This window comes from Asparagus officinalis, chromosome 2 (genome assembly GCF_001876935.1).
Source record: "Asparagus officinalis chromosome 2, Aspof.V1, whole genome shotgun sequence".
NCBI lineage: Eukaryota > Viridiplantae > Streptophyta > Magnoliopsida > Asparagales > Asparagaceae > Asparagus > Asparagus officinalis.
The window spans coordinates 17,082,085-17,103,177 of record NC_033795.1 but is presented as its reverse complement, the minus strand read 5'-3'; the positions used below and the strand labels follow the sequence as shown (position 1 = coordinate 17,103,177).

At 36.1% G+C, this 21,093-nt stretch overlaps 2 protein-coding genes across 2 annotated transcripts in view; both read right to left on the bottom strand.

Moving 5' to 3' along the window:
• LOC109830407 (ACT domain-containing protein ACR12) overlaps positions 25-21,093 on the bottom strand; it is a 29,566-nt gene continuing 8,497 nt past the window's right edge. Inside the window, exons 2-10 of the mRNA XM_020397665.1 lie at positions 17,018-17,072; positions 15,846-15,968; positions 15,507-15,601; positions 14,451-14,529; positions 14,287-14,346; positions 13,065-13,120; positions 1,377-1,482; positions 1,231-1,299; positions 25-435 (exon numbers count right to left, since the gene is read on the bottom strand). Coding sequence (XP_020253254.1) covers positions 373-435; positions 1,231-1,299; positions 1,377-1,482; positions 13,065-13,120; positions 14,287-14,346; positions 14,451-14,529; positions 15,507-15,601; positions 15,846-15,968; positions 17,018-17,072 — 706 coding nt within the window. The 3' untranslated portion in view covers positions 25-372. The remainder of the gene's footprint in view (positions 436-1,230; positions 1,300-1,376; positions 1,483-13,064; positions 13,121-14,286; positions 14,347-14,450; positions 14,530-15,506; positions 15,602-15,845; positions 15,969-17,017; positions 17,073-21,093) is intronic.
• Positions 9,525-11,482, bottom strand: LOC109830406. The gene has a single exon (XM_020397664.1). The coding sequence runs from the start codon at positions 11,078-11,080 to the stop codon at positions 9,656-9,658; it is 1,425 nt and encodes a 474-aa protein (XP_020253253.1). The 5' UTR covers positions 11,081-11,482; the 3' UTR covers positions 9,525-9,655.

Sequence of the window (21,093 nt, the reverse complement as noted above, 5' to 3'; positions counted from 1 at the left end):
AAAGAAAGTCTGACAAGAATGATAACCAGGTAAAATCACTGATCAAGATGAAGGGTAGTCTGACCTTACCACCTTTCATTTTTCAAGTGAGTATTTGCAAACGTCCAAAAGAGTTTAATTTTGGTTCACACACATGTGCGGCATTTTTCTCAGCCAAACGCCCATCATTGACGGTGTCAAGTTTCCCAGAAAGTCCGGTTACAGATGCATAAGCAACAGAGAGCATGTACAGCTCTTGAATGGGTGGGGAGCTGCAATGGCATTGGGTAGCAGAGATTAGCCAACCCATCAATATTTACAGACAATTTGTTCAGTAATAAGGAGCGAATGGGAAGCAATTTTTTGGGTGTAAACTGCTCTGGAAAGGGAATGCTAATAGCTATCTTCATCTGTTTCAGGCCTTCGAAAGTAGTAGCGCAGACAGTTGACCAAAACCTGCATTGAAAGAGGAGAAATGGAGTTAAATCTCATGGTAATCACTTAACAGACTTGCATGTAAATAGAGGCTCATGGCGGAGTTAGCCTCGAAGACTCAAAAGCAGAAGTTAGCTGTTCTGCATAGCAGAAGTAGGAAAACAGCGCAAAGAGTTTAGTAATAATGGTATTTAGCAAGCTCATTAAGAACAATTATCTTGTTCAGAATGTAATAGATTTCTGTTTCTTTTAATTATTGATGGACTCGGAAATCTTGGCATTCTACCTCAACAAATTCAAGGTCATTTATATATCAACCTAACCCAAACCTCGTCCCACAACATATTACACCTCCACCCCCACCCCAACACAAAAGGAAAAAAGAAAAAAGAAACCCACCCTGGGGCCGACGGACACACAGACCCAAAAAAGAAAATGGAGATAAGAAATAGAACATAAAACTCATTAAAAGCCACATTTAAAATCTACACCAAAAAGATAGTGTTCTTGTTGGCAAACATCATTGAAATCCCAGATTATGCATGTTATGCCTGTGGAATTCAAGTTCAGTACTTTCAAAACAAATCTAATTGAGCTAAGGAATGGTATCTGTGATAGCACACAGATATATGATGAGTACTTTTGGAACAAATCAAATTAAGCTAAGGAATGGTATCCGTGATGGCACACAGATATATGATACTTTTTAAGTTCTCATATCCAGATAATTTTAAATACTGGAGACCATATGACATGATGATGATATGAACCAAATGAATCACTAATGACCATTGAATTAAAACATATTGTGATTACCAGTGACAGAGAATCATTCAGTGCAGCGCCACTGTAGCTCACATGGAACTTATCCTTGGCAATCAAACCCTGTAAAGAAAATATCTATAAATTAATGCTAAAAGAAATAATTAGGCTTTACTAAAAAATATACAAATCATACATACTTCAGTGTCAATCTCTGCTGATTCAACATTCACATTGATATCAGATAAAATCTTGATGATTTCCAGCAGTAATCCAGCTCTATCAGCTGTCTCTATGTATAGTAAACTGAGAAGAGCATGTTCAAGAAAATATATTTGAACAATGTAAACCAAAATTAGATCTCTCTTCAAAATAAGAAAAAAGAGATGCCACTTCACAGCAAGCATGAATTATATATAAGCAAATACATGGCATCAAATCAGTCCTTACATATGAAATATCAATGAAGATGAAAATGCCCCTATTTTGCAACTCGTAAAGTAGAAAGAGACTTAAGATATTTATATACGAATGGAAGGTTATTAAGTGGAATATGTGTATTATAGTGAGGGAAACTATAAATGGTATCAAAATGCAACAAAATTTTCGAGAAATGATGAAAGATGAGATCATGAATGAAACTGCACAAAAGATACCCATGAATTCCTAGTGTGAGCATGCATACATCTGCCGTAGCATGCACACATCTGCAAGTATGAGCACACAAGCCAGCCTCCTTTTTGACTTGGCACCAAAAACATATCTAAGAAGATTTCATCCAGTTTGCCCTGAGAGGTACTGTAAAGACAACAACAAGCTTCTTGAGATCTCGCCTTGTCTCCCCTAACCCTCACCAACATGGGCATATAACAGAAAATATGCAGGAAAACATCCAATGGTGCCCCTAAGAAATTCAAACTAAGGAGTCTCCTCAGGATAGCAGCAATCCAGCCATCTCGCTCACGATAAAAAAAAAGGTTGATTGCGGATAGACCTCCTGTAGTTCTATTGTTGCAGATAGACCATAATTTTTTTAATTTATTATTGTTATCTTTGACTCTTTTACTCCAAGAGAGAAAAACTGTGTATTGACAAATAGATCTCCTGAGGGCAAAAGTGTCAAAAAAATTCACTCAGTGGGTCTATCCACAACTGGCTAATGGTACAGGAGGTCCATCTACAACAATAGAACTACAGGATGTCTATCCGCAATGTTGAAATAACGATAATGCATAACGTAATGCTCTGAATTATATATAAGCAAATACATGGCATCAAATTGGTCCTAACATATGAAATATCAATGAAGATTAAGATCTCCCTATTTTGCAACTTGAGAAGTAGAAAGAGACTTATGATATTATATAGGAATGGAGGGTTATTAGGTGAAATATGTATATTATAGTGAGATAAACGGGATGAAAATGCAAGAACATTTGGAGAAATGATGAAAGATGAGATTATGAATGAAACTACACAAAAGATACCCGTGAATTTCGAGTGTGAGAATGCATACATCTGCCATTAGCATGTACACGCTTGCAACTATGAGCGCACAAGCCAGCTTCCTTTTTGACTAGGCACCAAAAACATATCTAAGAATATTTCATCCAGTTTGCCCTGAGAGTTAGTGTGAAGACGACAACAAGCTTCTTGAGATCTTGTAATGTTCTCTATCCTTGAATGCCCAACTTCAAAATTTCATATTGAATTAATTCCAAGTCTAATTGAAATTGTTTGATAAACTGAAAATACAAGATCATCATGTAGTAATATGACCCTAACTCCAAGGTTATTGAGAATTTGACCTCAATCCAGTAGAGACTTTTGTTCCTCTCAATTTTTCGAATTTTCCGGTATTTTTCCAGGATATTTGGAGAAACTTGAGTTTTCAGATCCTAACGGATCAGTTACAAGGCAGATCAGATCTGTACATCTTAATTATATATAATCGGAGTTTCCCTTCTCCAAACCCCAATTATTTTCATTATCATAAGCAGCTGCAAGTCCCTAGGTTTCTCTTATCCTCAAAACAACATATTTTCGGATTTTGGTGTTGGATCTACGCAAGTGTAATTTGGATCCTGTCAATTTTTCAATTTCTTTCTCCCATTTTCTAATTATAGAGTATTTTCTATGTTTGAATGATTTTTTCCTAAGATGATTCATCCAGTGTGATCGACATTTCTAAAATTTTGGTTCTCCTTTTTAATATCTTAATGTTCATCTATATTTGATGTTTCTCTTGATTCATCCCTAATTTTCTTTGTGTTGCCTACTGGGCCTTTCACTCACCACCTATTTTGTGGCTGCATTTGTTCGCAGGCAGCGACCCAAACAAGAATAAGGATTCGCAGGTAGAGGGGACCGCTAGGTAGATGCTTACAAGTGTTTCGTGTGTGCATTTTTGCTAGTAGTATAAACAAAACACCGGAAAAATGTAATATATGTATTTTGGATGTTGTAAACCTTATGTATAATTAAGTTCTTTCATAGCCAGTTACCAGTGTTCAGGTATTCTACTAGACACTGCTGTCAACCTGTTATATTTTGGAGAGTGTAATTTGTATATTACTTGTATCTGCGTTTATATGCCAGACTTATGCAAGTTTTCCCTTGACCACTAAAATAGGCCATATCACCAATATTCTAGAATATTTAAATGCTTTATAAGTCGGGCTTACTCATCTAATGATCAATCATTCATATTCAATCTTATGCATCCAAGTATGTATATCTCAGTTCACACATGTAAAAATAAATAAATAAGGATTTCATAATGTAGAATGTACATACTGCCATCATATGAACTGATGTAAATTTTGTCTATATTAGAGATTAGGATGCATCCTCTCAATGCTAGTATCATATTGTCAGATTTGTTATTTTTTCTATCCATCATAACAGCTAAGTCTTTGAAGTCTTGGATATATATGCTTGCTTTGCCTTTATGTGTACATGGCCTTCATGCGTACATGTGTTCCATTAATCTTTTTTCTATTCATATACATATTGTAATGTCAAAATTTTAGGGCTTTCATTCTAAAGAGCTATGGTATTAGCTTATAGCTTTTGCTAAATCTTGAGTACTAGTTGTTGATGTGAAGAAACTTGAGGTATGAATAGCATTTGTGGCATTATAGATTTCATGTTGTTATTATTTTTAAAAGGCTTCTACTGATGATTTTCTCCATATATTATTGTTTTATTACACCACATTCTTGTGACATTATGATGCATGCACTTGACTCCCTGACACTGTACCTTGAAGCTTGAAATTTGAGCAGAATGTAGCCGCAGTACATGAAACATATTAGCTAGGATTTATGATTGTCTTACCTGATATTATATACATGAACTGGTACTTGATTACATGCACTAATGCTTAACAGGATCCCCTTACATTTCTTGCCCCAGTTCGGCACTCATGGATTCTACTAATCACCTTCATGTACTTCTGAAACCCCACAATTTAACTTGGGGTATTGGGGGAACTGAAAGGTGTATCCACGTGTATTTTGGATGGCCTAGGATATAGGTTGATCAACCAAATCTAGGTTCCCTTCCGTGGGCGTTCTGGGTAGTGACTGACACTACTGTCATAACTTCTACTTACAAGAGGATATTAATCCGGAGCAGCTGCTCATCTTGACATATTTTCTTGAGTTCCTAGCAAAGCATCCCGGTTCAGTGCCAGGGGTCTTGGCCATGGTCCCGGGTATGCACGGGGTACATTTAAAATACATAGACTTCTCCACCTATCAGTTCCAAATTAAACAGTGATAAATGGAAAGATAGGGTGTCTTATACATACACTTGATGTTTTGCATTCCCATATTAAGAACCTTAATCTCCAGTTGCTAATTATCATGTGTGCTTATTATTGTCGATTTTCTATTATCATTTCACATTAGTACTTTCATGCCTTCCATGCTCATACTAATATTAAAATTGTCATTTTTTTCACTTATGTGCACCCAGACCCAGGCTTAACTTTTGCAGATCCGTCTATAAAGCAGGATCAGGTATATCTGAGGACATGGCAGGACAGTGCATATTCCAAGCTTCTTCCTCTTTTATTCCTTAGAAATTCATGTGAGCCCTTGGAGACTACTCTGTTATTTGGGACTTATTTAGTTTCATGTCAAGACTATCATTTTCCTTAGTGGTTGCAATCGAGACATGTAGTTTATTCTCGAGACTATGTGCCTTATCTTTTGTCTTATAAGTTTGATTCTTGATCTCTTTGTATTTTTCTCTTAGAGCATCTCCAACAGCTTCCCCATTTTATTGGAATTCTCACTTTTGGAGAATTTTGAGCCTTTTTTTGGTCCAACAGATTCCCCATCCCATTCCCCAAAATAGGGATAGAGGAAAAAAAATAGGGAGCCTTCCCCAAATCTGCAGCATTCTGCAAAAATTTGGGGAAAGCTTTGTCATAAATATTTCACATTCTTCAAGTCTCCAACGAATAAAAAAAATAGGGACAAAGAGAGAGCCATTGAAGATATTTGTCACTTCTCTCTCTCCAGCGATCGATCGACTCGTAGTTGAGGCAGAACCCCCTTCGTCTCTCAAACAAAGCCCTAGATTTCCCTCTCTCCTCTCGAGCGGCGGTGAGCGGTGGCGATCCTCGAACCATAGTTCCTCTCTCTCCTCTCGAGCTCTCGAGTTCTCCTCTCTCCATCGAGCCATAGTTCCTCCTCCTCTCTCTGATCGAGCCAAGTTCCTCTTGATCACTGGATTTTGAGGTACACTCTTAACTAGGGCTTTTTGATCTTGCCTTCTATCAATTTTGGGATTTTTTCATCCTGTATTCTTTCAATTTTTGGGATTTTCTTGTCTTTCTTTTGCGATTCTTTTTCTTCCAAGATGTTCGGAAAAGAACCCGAATAAAATACGTGATTTTTGAAGTGAGGAAATCTCTTCCAGCTGCTCAGAACTCTTTAATTTGATAAATAAACATGATGCCTTCACTTATTTTTCAAAGTTCAAAGAGATCAAAATAAAACCTCCCTTTTTGATAGGAGATTGATCAAACAGGACCCACAAAATGAAACAACTCCCTTTTTTAGATATGAATTGATCTATTGTTTTTTTGGGGTTATTATCTAAACTAGACTTTATTATTGAGAAACATGTGTACATACATCTTGTTGAAATTTCACTGGTTACACTCTTAAAAAGAAAGTTGAAGTAGAAGCATAGGGATTTGTTTTCTTTGCTTTGGTTACTATCTTTAGTTTAAACCAGTTTGTTGAATGCAATGAAGAATCCAATTTCAAGAGAAAAGTTAGCTGGAACACTAAAATGTGAAAATCATTATCGATGACATTGGAGGAGTTTAATATCTGGATGATAATTTGCTTAGTACAATAATATCTTGTTGAGCATGACACAAACACATTAGATAAGGCATAGACATGAACATTAATATGCATCAGGTTAATAGGTTGACACAATGACAAATAGTTGGATCTTGTTATCAATAATATCTGAGAGAATTAGCCAAGCCTATTTTCAAATAGTTTCTTCTTTGCTTGAGTAATTATTTCTAGTCACATTCTGTTAAATAAAATGGAGGCAATAGATTTTCACATTCTGTTAAATAAAGAGATTGGATGGAGTAGTTAGAATATATTATGTTTGTTAGTAGATTGTTGAATAGATAGCATTCTCTAACATTTTCCATGGTGAAGTTTACAGGTAATTGATGTTATTTCTTGTAGTTCTTTGGCTATCCTCATTTTATTTTCCCTGCCTAGTTCAAATCAATGTATAAACCTTTTTTCTCATTACTGTTTTGGTAAACTTATTGAGTTTTGAGAATAAAAATCCTAGCACAATTTAGGTCCAACCACTCATGTATTTTAATGGATCAAAAACTTCATGTGCAATGAATGCCCAATTTTTCTTTAACAAGTTATATGCTACACCCTTATTTTCACTCACTCACCGTACTAGAGCATGACTTGATTTTCCTATATAGGTTTTTGCAACCATTCATCTACTTGGCATCATCTACAAGTGAAAATTTTGAGTTGTCAAACTGACCCTTAATTCTAACATTTACAACCATATTACATCCTCTATATTAATATACTTGTGCACGCGTATGTCCCATTCCACAAATTTAAGATAAAGGCTTTGATATTGTTGTTGTATCAACTCCTGTATGTACATCTGTTATTTGTTCCCTTTCCACTCTATATTTTGTGATATTTGCTGAGACTTTCAAATTAACGATAAACTGCAATTTACTGTATGCCTCCTTCTCATTTGTATCATTGCTCGTGAGTATTACTATCAGTGTCCAGTTTCTTGTTGATATCATATAGAACTAGTCCATTTGAATCACCTTTATATATTGTATTTGTGGATAGAACAGAGAGTATTATATGAATGGATTGATTATAATCATCTAAGTGACCTCCCTCATATCAACATGTTTATTTACCTGACAAAATTGTTCTTCCTCATTTGAAAAGTGTTTTTTAAAATATTTTGCCCATTATATTGTGTCTAGGCCACTTCCTTGAAGAAGATACCTGTGAATTTTGTAAGTTTCTTCTAGCAGTAAATATGCATCTATGTGATGTATGTTTGCTTTATCTTCCCAAGGATGCTTTTTTATATATCACAATAAAAGTAGAACACAAAGTCTTGAGCTTTTACATTGTTGCATTAGCAATCGTGAAGCCCCTATTAGTTTTCTTATGTTATTTTGTTATATATATCTGATCCACTAGTGAAGATGTCATATTCATTGAAAATGTTATCTCGCTCACATTTTACTCGACTTTCATCTTCATATAGAGTTGAAATGTTCAGTTCAAGGATTCTAGCACCTGCTACATATTCCAAGTGGAACTTCCTATATAGGTTTTTCCAGCTAAAATATTCTAGTTGTTATTGAGTATGATATATACCACACAAGATCAAAATAGTTCTATGTACATGCAATTTAGTAATTCTATATCTGGTGATTAAGCAATTCTGAGATTTTGCAGATGAATTTCACCGAGATCCTCAACAATGGACCGTCTCTTGATGATCTCAATGAACCACATCTGACATATGATTTTTCATTGAGTCAGTACCATTCCAGTGGTTCTACTTTTGAAGAGACATATACTACTGAAGCTCACACTGATCAAGAGACGCCATGTGCACCTAGCAGCAAGAAATCACAAAAACAATCTCAAAGAACTATCAACTTTTCTCCTGAGGAAGACAAACTTCTTATAGCCGCATGGCTGAATACAAGCTTAGATCCAATTAAAGGATCTGATCAAAAGAAGAACCAATTCTGGAAAAGAATTACTCATTACTTTGAAGAACATAAGAGTTGGCCGGATGAACGCACTGAAAAATCACTGACGAACCGCTGGTCAAAAATAAGCTTCAGTGTGAGTAGGTTTTGTGGACATTATGCTGCAGTTGAACACTTGCAGAAAAGTGGATACACAGAGGCAGATAAGGTGCACACTATTATTATCTTCATTATCTTCAAAGCATCCTACTTCTTATTTATATTTTCAAATGTTAGTACTGATGTTGCATTCTCAAATGTTATTTTTCTGTTAGATATTTACATGAGCTATTCTTTGCAGATACAAGAGGCAAAAACGGTCTACAAAGATAAGGAAGGTCATCAGTTTGGATTTGACCATTGTTGGACTCTTCTGAGGTTTCAGCAAAAATGGATGGTTGAACATAAAAAAATTGAAGCAACTAGAATCTTCAAGCCTCCTCATGCTAAAAATCAAATTACAATTAACTTGGAAGATGATAATGGAAATGCTCCTGAACCTGCACCCTTGAAGAGGCCTATTGGAAGAAAGGCTGCAAAAGAAGCGAACAAAAAAGCAAAATCCAACGAGCAAGGTGATGATGATGAGAAGGAATCTTCAAAAGTCCGTTCTGAGTTGGAAGAGTTTAGGGCAAGGAGACTAGAAAGTGACCGCGTAAAGGCAGAACAACTTAAGTTGCTAATTGATATTGAGCAAAAGCAGATTGCTCTTTGTTGGGCGCAGAGTCACGCCCACCATCGCGAAAGTGATATCACCTGAGAGAGAGCCCTGGCTTTTGTTGTCACAAAAGCACAAGTCAACCTCTATATTCTTGTTTCTCAAAGGAAACATGAATAGAAAGTGAAATTCTTATTTCTCAAAGGAAACAAGAATCGAAAGTGATATATTTCATCAAAGTGAAATATACACTCTTCCTCTCATCAGTTCTAAGACTGAAATGTCGAGGGAACCTATAAGCTATGGCAACTCACAGATAAGACAATACAAACACGAGATTTACGTGGTTCGACAAATTATTAGTAACTTTATCTTGACCAAGTATACTACTACTCAATGAAATTGGTATGATAAGCCTTATGATATATAAATTTTATTCTTCATAAATTTAACGACATTACAATGAAGTTGAAACAACATAATATTGATTTATATAAGAAAGCAAATCACTAATTGGCTCCATGTGTTTTCCATAAGTGCTCGACAAGATCTTCTTGGAGTTGAGTATGCATTTGTTTATCTCTAACTCGATGACGATTTGCTATGAACTCCATTATTGTTGGTGTACGCTCGAGCGAAAGTGATATGCGTGGAATTTCATCAACATGGTCATATTCTTTTTCAATATCGATATCATGTATCTTCCTTAGTCTACGAATACGCTCATGTTCATCACGCTCGTCTTCGACAATCATATTATGTATAATTATGCATGCCATCATAATATGCTTTAGGTTATCCTTATCCCAAAGTCTTGCCGGGTTTCGGACAATCGCAAAACGTGCTTGAAGCACTCCGAATGCGCGCTCAACATCTTTCCTTGCCCCTTCTTGCTCTTTAGCAAAATGTCGATGCTTATTTCCTTGTGGAGCTGGAATAGTCTTCACTAATGTTGCCCATGATGGATATATACCATCGGCAAGATAATATCCCATATCATATGGCCTCCCATTGACTTTATAGCTAATATGAGGGGCACTACCTTCATCCAATCCACTAAATACATAAGACCGCTCTAACACATTGATGTCAATAAGAGACCCAGGTAATCCAAAGAAAGCATGCCATATCCATAAATCATATGAAGCTACAGCTTCTAAAATAATAGTGGGTTCATGAATGTGGCCAGTAAACATGCCATGCCAAGCAGTAGGGCAATTCTTCCATGTCCAATGCATACAATCAATGCTTCCAAGCATCCCAGGAAAGCCGCGTCGTTCACCTATTGCAAGTAATCTCTTAAGGTCATCACTATTTGGCGACCTTAAGTATTCATCACCAAACACTTCGACAATTGTTGTGACGAACTTTTTGAGACTTTCAATAGCGGTGCTTTCCCCAATCTGCACATACTCATCAACATAATCGGCTGGAACACCATATGCAAGTTGTCGAAAAGCAGCTGTTACCTTTTGAAGTGATGACAAGCCAAGACGCCCAGCAGCATTCCTCTTTTGAACAAAATAAGTATCGTGCGCGACGACTGCATCATGAATGCGCATGAAAAGAGATTGCTTCATTCTGAATCTCCTTCGAAAGAGATAAGCCCCATATTTTGGAGGATTAGCAAAGTAGTCACGACAAAGTCTTTCATGACCCTCAATTAGATCACGATTAACAATATGGTGACCCATAATAGAACCACGATGACCTCCTCTTGAACTCTGGTTGGCACGCGCTTTTTCTTCTATTTGAGCATGTAACAATTCTTCATATTCGTCATCAATATTGTCGTCGTCATCCATGAACGTATTAACTAGATAACGACTAGCTAACGAACGACGAGCCATAAAATATATTTTCAAAGTGAGAAAAAGATGAGGAAGCAAAGAATGAGAGAATGAGATAACAAAAGTGACGAGATTTGTTCTCATATATATAGATAAAAAAATAGAAGTCAAAGTAGCCGTTGTAAATTAGACGTTTCTTCATTTTGAACAAAACAGAAGTCAAGCTTAGCAAAAGTAAATAAATATTGTGATTTTCTGTCTTTCTTCATTTTGAATTCGTAAAATACTTTACTTCCCAATAAGATACACATGAATATGTTCTAGATTTTTTTGCCTAGACTCCTCGTTATGATGACTTAATTAAATCAATGATTTGGATCATCAATATGAAATCTAGCCGTTGGAAACTAACCATTATTTCAAAGTTTCAAATAAAAAATAATTTATTATTTATTAGTCAAAGATGGTGAATGTTTTTATTATTGTAATAAATGCAGGATTCTTTAAAATGGGGAAGCTGTTGGAGTTGGAGCAAAAATAATTTGGAGAATATGACTTTTGCTTCCCCATTTTGAAGAAATTTTTGGGGAAGCTGTTGGAGATGCTCTTAGTTGTCTGGATATGAATGTTATTGTTTATATATGCAGAATTACATTAATAATTGTACAGATTATAGAGGCTTAGCATATTTATGAGGGAGTAATCGCTTTCTGTAAATACGTCGCCGACCAAGTTGTGTCTCCTTTCCTCATCTTATGGGAAGCGGGGCATGACAGATCTCTCCTTGTCTTCTAGACATGCAGAGACCACCCCAACCCTCACCAACACGGGCATATAACAGATAATATGCAGGGAAACATCTTATGGTGCCCCTGAGAAATTCAAACTAAGAAGTCTCCTCGGGATAGCAGCCGCCCAACTATCTCGCTCACGATACAAAAAAGGTTGATTGCAGATATACCCCCTGTAGTTCTATTGTTGCAGATTGATTTTTTATTATTATTTTCCTTTTTTACTCCCAGAGAGAAAATTTGTGCATTGACAAATAGACCTTCTGGGGGTAGAAAAGTCAAAAAAAAATTCACTCAGTGGATCTATCCGCAACTGGACAATGGTACAGGAGCTCCATCTACAACAGTAGAACAATAACGCATAACATAGCACTCTACGTCCTGTTAAGGGTTAAAGGAAAAAACACAAAAAAATGTAATGCATAACATAGGTTTCTTTTGTTTATTAATTATTTACATATTTTATAAATACAAACCATTCATAAGGACTTTAATTATTAGAATCCTCAAAAATTTCAAACATAACATCACAATCAGGAACAAAATATTTTCTTACTGTTTAATTTAAAAAATATAAAAGATGTTCATAATAATTTAAGATTTAATAAGAAAATATCATAATAAAAAATATTTAAATAAAAATTCCTTAATTTTATACAAGCCACATACATTTACTAGGAAGTGTCACAACCGAATGCTCAAATATATAATCATAAATTTATAGCTTGTTCATAATTATAGTCATTTTATTCGTCATAGTCATAATTTCACAATCACATAATGACGTCACCAAAACAAGACATGAATGCTCAACAAACAATTTAAAATAAATTATATAACTACTTCGAGTTTTACGAAACGATATACTCTCAAGTCTAGAACTTATATTGATATAATGTGTGTTAAATTGAAATAACGCATGTTATGTTGAAACACCGTAAGTTATATTGAAATTACACATATTATATAGTTATAAATGATGTGTCTGAGTTATTTGATAAGGTTACGTTTTAAGGCATGCTAGTTTACGTAATACAACATACGGAGTTACATAACCGGGTTTTTTCCAACAAAATATCAGCAATTGGGCGATAGTACGAGGGATCAATCTGCAACCAGCCCCAAAAAATAACACCTGATAGCATGAAAAAAAAATATAGTTTCCATTTAATTAAACATATGCTTCATAAATTCACTTGCACATCAAAAGAGCTTTTGAATTTTCAGTTTTACAAAGGAACTTCTATAAGGTATGCAGCAAAGTTAAATCATAATTTTGATGGTGCTCAATGACAAACATACTGCTAAAAGATTAATGAAATAGGGAAAACATTAACCTTCTTTTTGGCCCATCCTCTATAACCTCTATATGCGTTGCAATGTCAACATCAAGCTGTCAAGTATGAATGAAATGTTAAGGTTACTCTTTGAAAGAGGTCGCAAAAGCACCGTGAAGTTCAAACTTGCAATGCAGTTGTATCATTGTATCACAATATTACTGCAGAAATTGGCATGTGATATATTAATCCATTGTCCATACAATATTTTCATTTTTGTGTGCGTGTGCGACAGTGTAGTGCATATTTTCAAGAGGAATTACTACACACAAGGCTAAGAGAATATACTGATCCAAACAATGTTAAGAACAAATTTGAAGCAGCTGTTTTGCCAGCAAGATGACCAAATAGTTGTCGAGTTCACTATATACATTTAAATTTTCGTACAGTGGCTCATGTGATACTGTCAAATGGTATCTTACTCGTATTATTTTTAGGATCCCAGGAAGGCATTGTAGAATATAAGGCTAGCTTAGAAGATAAAAATATTCAGGTGTAATGTAGATTTGTACATGGCAATATGTTTACTTGCGGCCTATTCTGTTGTTGAACATCCGGATTCTGGATGCTTCAGTATTTTGTGTATTTTTTATGTTCTACATAGTATCATCAATTAGTATTACAATTATAAAAAGGCAGTTTAAACCTATTCCAACAACTAAATTGCATACTGAAGTACTAATTTGTCTTTCTAATCATGTTTCCGTCATCTCTGTTCCCTTCCTTTCTTTCTCCCTCTCAAAGAAGTGCTATATGGGAGCACTAATCCAGTGGCCCTCTCTCTTTTCAGAATTCCTCAAAGAGACGAGTGGCTCTGATGTGTGTGGTTGTCCTTACATTGAAACACAATCCAATTACAAAACACTATTTCATAAACTGTGCAAGAGTTTCCCTTTGATAACTTATCGACTATGCAAAAGTACAAAGGACAATGAACGCAGAGATGTTAAATTTTACTAGTTATATTTCTAATAATCTGTCATTATGTCAGGTAGAACAGAATCAAAATTAAGAAATCTTTACTCCAGAGTCCTGAATTCAGATATTCAAAAGTATTTTTCAAATAGAGAAACTCCTATTTAGGTGACTTAGAACTTCATATAAACTACTAACAATAACTGAAATAATCCCGTATAACCAAATTTAGAAATGCAACAGTTTGTTGTATCTTTATTCTATCAATATAACTTAGCAAAAATAACAGAAAAGCACATCACGTTACCTTCTTTTCAGGAGGTTTTATTCCAAAAGCTTCTCCCATCGCCAATTTCTCACTACATTCCTGAGGAAAACACACGGCATTTTAGGAAACTGAAGCACTAAAGCAAAGGATAATTGAAAACAAAAAGAACCAAGAGAAAACAAAGAACCAAGATCATGTCATACAGGATGGTATTTCAGAAGGTTGTTGATTATAGTAAGCCGGATTCTCTCTAACATGTCAGGATTCTCAACTTTGCGCCCCCTGAACACGTGGACATCCATACCAAATGGTCACAATCAATTATCCTCAAGATGTCAAGTATGAAAGAAATTTGTAACCTTCTAACATAAAGAGAAATCTTCGGTTAAACACACTGCAAAGTGAAACTTCATGAAAATGCATGAGGAATTAATCAGCTACAATACATACCTATCCAAATGCTACTAGGAAATTATTGCAAAATTGTGTTTTGCGGAAAATTCAAACTAATAGACTTCCTCTACTATGTAAACCGTAGTTGATACCTAATTCCTTAATGCAAGTTGCGAGAACTAATTGGTAGTAGACCCATTAATCATATCCTGTAAAACAGGCTTCTTTTCTTTTCCAGTACAAACATAAAATAAGCTTCATCACATGAATCCAACACTGACAGGTTCAAGTGTGCTCACGACATAACAAGTACAAATGATAAATAACAGTAGCTAAGACAGTATGCCAACCAACAGACTGCCTAATCAGGTTTGGATGTTACTGATGTCATTTATGGACAATAAAAGTTTGTTTTGCATGGCAAATATACCGAACGCGCCTCGGAATAGAAAACATGTTTACTGATTAATCAGTATGGAAAAAAATTAGAAGCCCTCACATTTGATTCAAGAAGTATAGCTCTCTGTCAAGGAAGCTCTGGGTTAAAAAAAGAAGGAACACACCAGGATATAAAGGTTGGCTTCTGTATAAGATTGATCAACCTCATTAAGTAATATGCCATACAAGAAACCATGAGTAATGTCCTTTTTTCACTATACTATATGAAAATGAGTAACAATAATCCATTAAACAGGAGTTGATATATTGCTAAGGGTTACGGAACAAGAGACTTATATCTAAAGTATTCCCACTACAGGTACAGTAGCAGCTCTAGAAAGTATGGACAAGCTCTAGTCTGCCATGAAACAAACTAGTCTTGAAATTCACATAGGAAAAAAACAGAAACAAAAGGGAAAATTACTCACATTCTTGTAATAGATATCTTTGTTTCTATGATGGAGGCACCAGTGCTTACAGTCCCTTTAGTCACATCAAGTCCCAGATCTTTAAGAGCCTTCATCTGGACAAAAAGGAAAGAGATGACTACAAGCAAAAAGATGATTACAAGCATAATGGAATAAGAGAAAGCAAACAAATAATTTCAACCTATAAACCGACATGTTTTTTTGTTTATAAAGTATGTGCATCATCACCCAAAAAAGCATAGAAAGATTACAACATGAAATCATAGTTTATGAACAAAAGAAAATAAAATACACAATAAAGATGTACAAGGCATATGCGTGAGAGGAAGAGAGTCAAACCGTGTCAATTAGAGCCCCAAGACGATCACCAAAACTAAGTTGCACAATTGTTGCACTAGGATCTGAATCCTGGTCAATCAAAACTATAGGCATTGGAACTGAATCTTCATCCTGAGGAGATGTCTACAAGAAAAATATGTGTCAAGTGAGAAGAAATCAATTCGCATAACCATTTATAGGGGAAAAAACATTTTCTTATAGCTATAGATGATGCATCTTTGCATCCAAGGAAGTTTCATGAAATGAAAGAAATTTCAAATCAAAACTTTTATTTTACAGCTCCCATAGTCGATCCCTGAACCCGTCTTAACAAGAAATCTAATTGATCAACTAGAGTGGGTTCATACAAGTTGGAAACAGTTTACAATATTCCATCATTTTCCTTTTCTCCCCGTATAACTCACTTCATGTTTAAGACATGCAAGGAAACCTTCCGACATTCAAGGTGGCTCAATTAATTAAAGTAAGACTCCTTATACGTGTTATTCTGCCTAGACACAAGGAATACGGTAAACACAATCGAAATTCCCGAAAAATTAAGATGAGTAGTAAAAAAATAAAAGAAATGCTTGGGGTTTAGCCAATGGGGCTCAACTAGAACAAGGATAGTTAGGAGATATATATTTGGAGATGTAGTCAATGAGAACTGAACTTGAAATAAAGTTTTAGACAGTTAATCAATTGGAGTTGGATATGGAATGAGTTCTAACAAGTATCCCCTTTTTTTAAGTTATATTAACAAATTTCATTTAATTCCAATGCTCAAATTATCTCTTAACTGAGTAGGACACTTTTGGGAAGAAGGATAATCTGAAAAGAGAGTGAAACATGTCCCCTCTCAACCCTCCATGTAAATATTAATAAATCTAGTAATTACCAATTTGTATGATTAACTAATATTTACTAATATTGGTCAGTGTTAGCCTTTGAAAGTTAACTCATTATTTGGTAACATATTTCACAGGAATTGTGTTTGAATATTTTGTCTATGTTTAAGATAATTGAAGTTCAGTTCAGCAGTTGTTTACTCAAGTGATCTGTAGTCAAACTTTAAAAGCTAGAGTGCAAAATTTGACTCCTTATTGAGCTATAATTCAGAAATATGGACACATTCATGGGACATTGCATCCAGAGATATGTTACATCTGAAGGAAAAAAAAATGATAACATACTGTGGATGAAGACCCCAGTGTATCTGCTGAATTGATAGAAGATTGAGGACCACTCCTATGGCATAGAACAAACAGATAGTTAACAAATATCATTGAAATAGTTAAACTATATAGCAACAACTGTATTAAAAGAAAAATCCTTCAGCATGTAAAAGGCATAACATATATGACAAATTTTACAGAAATGCTAAAGTTCCTGTAATAACTCATGATAAGAAAGAAACAGGTATGGAAAGTGGTGAATTATATATGCATCATGTGACATTGGAAATAGACTTACATAAACCTACTCGTAAGTTCTTACAGCTGATGTACTACTAGATTTTAGTATGTCGATGAACTGCATACTCACTGCAAATTCAATGAGATATACTGAAAAGGTTGGTAGCACCAAATGGGAAGACTGTTTACGTTGCACTATAAGATACTATGTATAGCTAGTGGTATCATAAAAGTAAAAAATATTTAAACTCAAAAGACAATATTAGATTGATCATAAAACATATGAAGTTTCCTCACTAAATTCTCCCAATTCAACTCTTCATAAAAATTATAATAGCTACCAAAGAGCCAAGAAAACAAAAGGCAGAATATCCGTTGAAATAAACAAAATAAGAAAAATACTGAAAAATGATATCCAATTCATTCAAAAACTCATGTTCTATGAATTGAGTTCCCACAAGATCATACTGTCAACTAGCATTATACATCCACATTTTTAAGATTCACCTGATCATAGTATCCAAAACAAAAATAAAAAAGACCCATCAAAGCATACTATCTAGCAGTTAACTAGGTCATACTATCCAGCAAGTATTCTTTGACAACAATTCAACTATCAACTGGTTACAAGTAAAGAACCGAAATACACCCTAATTCGATTAACTAATAGTTCATACTATCTGGAAAAAAATTCAAAACATGGGCAAATACTAAACCCTAATTTACTCAAAATATGAGAAAGGAGATCAACTAATCAATTCTATCTCCAAACTTGTAAAGCAAAATGCACCTACAGAACAATACTCCTTTAAACAAAAAAGCAAACCTAACTGCAAATAAGGAACCAAAGAAAGCGGAACCAGTAAGAATTCAAAAAATAAGGGCTATGATCTCATCTCAAAAGGGAAATAAGCTGATTACTAACTAACAACAGCCAATTAGCTAGCAAATTTCATCCTATAAAGTAAAGTCGTCAACTGTCGCATTGTTTCTTACTCCAACAATCAGCATCAAAGAACAAGATTCCTTCAAAATTAAACAGATGAAACTAACTTCAAGAAGTAAAGTAAAGTTAAGGAATATTCTCTTGCCAACTCCATCTTGTGTCACATAATCTAACTAAAAAAGTAGGAACAAATTTTCAAAATAAACCCATTTAATTTTTTTATTAAAAAAATCGACCCACTCCCATTTTATTTCTCAAAACCGATCCATTTCGTGGCCACGTCAGCAGCGTGGCCACGAAATGGGTCGGTTTTTTTTAATGACACCTCTAAATAGTCGTGGTTCTAATTTAGGGCCCTGTATAATAGGTCGGGGTTGCCAAAATAGTCGGGGTTGTCAACCCCGACTAATTTAGGACCATGTCTAATAGGTCGGGGTTGGCAACCCTGATCATTTCGAAAGCCGTATTTCGAAATGATCGGGGTTCCCAAACCCGATCATATGGCAAAGACTATTCACCCAACCCAACCGACGAGTCAAAATTGGCTAAGGAAAATAGTCGGGTTTAGCAAACCCGACTATTTTGTTCTGGGTCCCGCCACTTATATAAACCCCCCAGGTCGTTCCCAGCTAATATTCCACGTTCTCAGCTCGTTCATCTCGCATTTCAACACCATTTTTGTGCGGAATTTCATCTTGAAAGATCTAACAGGTACTCTCTTCCTTCTCTCCTCTTTTAACACGTAGAAATCTAGGGTTTTTTCTCCAAAACGAATTTATAGTGTTTGAACTCTATTTGTAGTGGTTTATTGATACGGGTGTATCTTCTCTTCGGAACTTAGCAATCCTCATGGGAGCTTGAGGATAGATGATTCTCATAATAGCATGAGAATAGAGGTGTGAAACAACACAGTGGAACGCAGGTGGAAACGTGGAACGAGACGACGAGCAGCAGATTCGAAGAATCCAGTTTTCAGCTCGTGAGTCGACTCATACATGTACATGAGTCGACTCATCAGGTTGAGTCGGCTCATGACTGTCATGAGTCGACACACGAAACTCAGCCGTTTTGTTAAAAGTTTCTGACCAGTCGACTCATCAGTTTACGAGTCGACCCATATGTCATGAGTCGACTCATCTCAGTTACGAGTCGACTCATAACTGATTTTGGGGTTTGTTCAGCTTTCGGGTGAGTCGACTCATTACAGTCACGAGTTGACTCATCGATGGTTTCCTGGTGCGTTTGGGATTCTGTTTGCACGAATTCCTGTGGGATTTGGGCTTGATTATTTACCACTTTGTCATCCACGTTGTTCCACATATAAAAGGGATTATTTTAGGGTTTTAAAACAATCAGAGGAGATTAGATTGTATGGGAGAATTGGGAGAGATTGTTCTTCAATTCTAATGAGATTGTGAGAGATTGTAAAACTATTTTTATTCTCATAATCTAGAGAAGGTATTTTCCTTCGTCACAACTGAATTGTTCTTGTGATTCTTATTATTTTCTCCTCGACCCACCTTTGATAATTCCGCGAACAAAGGTGGTCGCACGGCAACTCGTATCAAGTTGGTATCAGAACTTCAGATCCGGTGAAGGGGCATCCTGTGTATGGTCCTTACTCGATCCCAATACAAGAAGTTTGGCGAGATCCTTATTTCATTAGAAGAAGTCCAGAAATTAAGGAAGGAGAAGATGACTGAAGGGGATCATTCAGCAAGACTTGATGCAATGGAAAAGCAGATCGAGACGATCGGTTCGACACTCAGTCAGCTCGTAGGTCTCATTAACAATGGGGACAAAAAGGAGGAATCTTTTTCGAATGGTAAGAAGAAACTCATCGAATCCGATGAAGAGAGCGAGAACTCTGATTCAGACGGGGAGGCCGAAATTGTTAAGACTGCTGGACATTAAGAGGGTAAGAATAATTACAAGAATTTGAAGATTGATTCAAGGTTGAGATTCTTGTTTATGATGGGAGTATCAATGTGGAGAAGCTCGATGATTGGATCGAGCGTATGAAGATGTATTTTACTCTCTACGGATATTCATCCAAGAAAAATATAGTGTTCGCGACATTGAAGCTTTCAGGGCACGCGTTGACGTGGTGGAAATCCTATTGCAAACAGGAAAAGAAGGTGGCGTCGTGGAACAAGTTTAATGAGCTACTTAGGAAGCAGTTCTATCCGATGGGGTTCCTTGAGGAGCGTTGGTATAAGTGGTACGGCCTGCGCCAAAGGTTCAATCAAACTGTTCAAGAGTACACGACGGAGTTCCAATAACAAGCGATGGTCCTAAACATCGCAACGGACGAGTACTCCATCTTCATGAAGTACATGACGGGTCTGAATGATTACATCCGGAAGGAGATGAAGCTATTTTCGGTGGAGACGATCGCCGAGGCGAGCGTGAAGGCCATCGCTATTGAGGGCAGGCAGAAGAAGGGCAACGAGACGAAGGGAGACTCCAAACCAGCGGGGAGCAAGTCGGGTGGCTCTCAACCTAAGGATGAGAAGAAGAATGGTGACTCGGGGAAGGCAGGATTGACATGTAATCACTGCAAGCAGACAGGACACGTAGTTGATCGTTGTTGGGATAAGTATCCTCATCTGAAGCCGAAAGGGTTGAAGAAGGAGGAAAAGAAGGCGTACGTGATAGCACAAGGTCCAAAGGAGGTTCCCGGGATGATTGAACCCAATAGCAGCCTCAACCTTATGACAGGGAAGCAGGCCACTAAAGAAGACGACGACCCGAGGGAGCAGCTCTTTGTTCTAAAGTTGCAGGTCAAGACCAGTTTGGTGGATGCTATTGTAGATACAGGAAGCCAGAAGAATCTGATATCTGAGGCATTAGTACAGAAGCTAGGATTAAAAACGGTGAAACATCAGAAGCCCTATCCATTAGGGTG

What these genes read in the sequence shown, in the direction of transcription:
- LOC109830406 (XM_020397664.1), bottom strand. Translation starts at nt 11,080, where the DNA reads ATGAGAACAAATCTCGTCACTTTTGTTATCTCATTCTCTCATTCTTTG.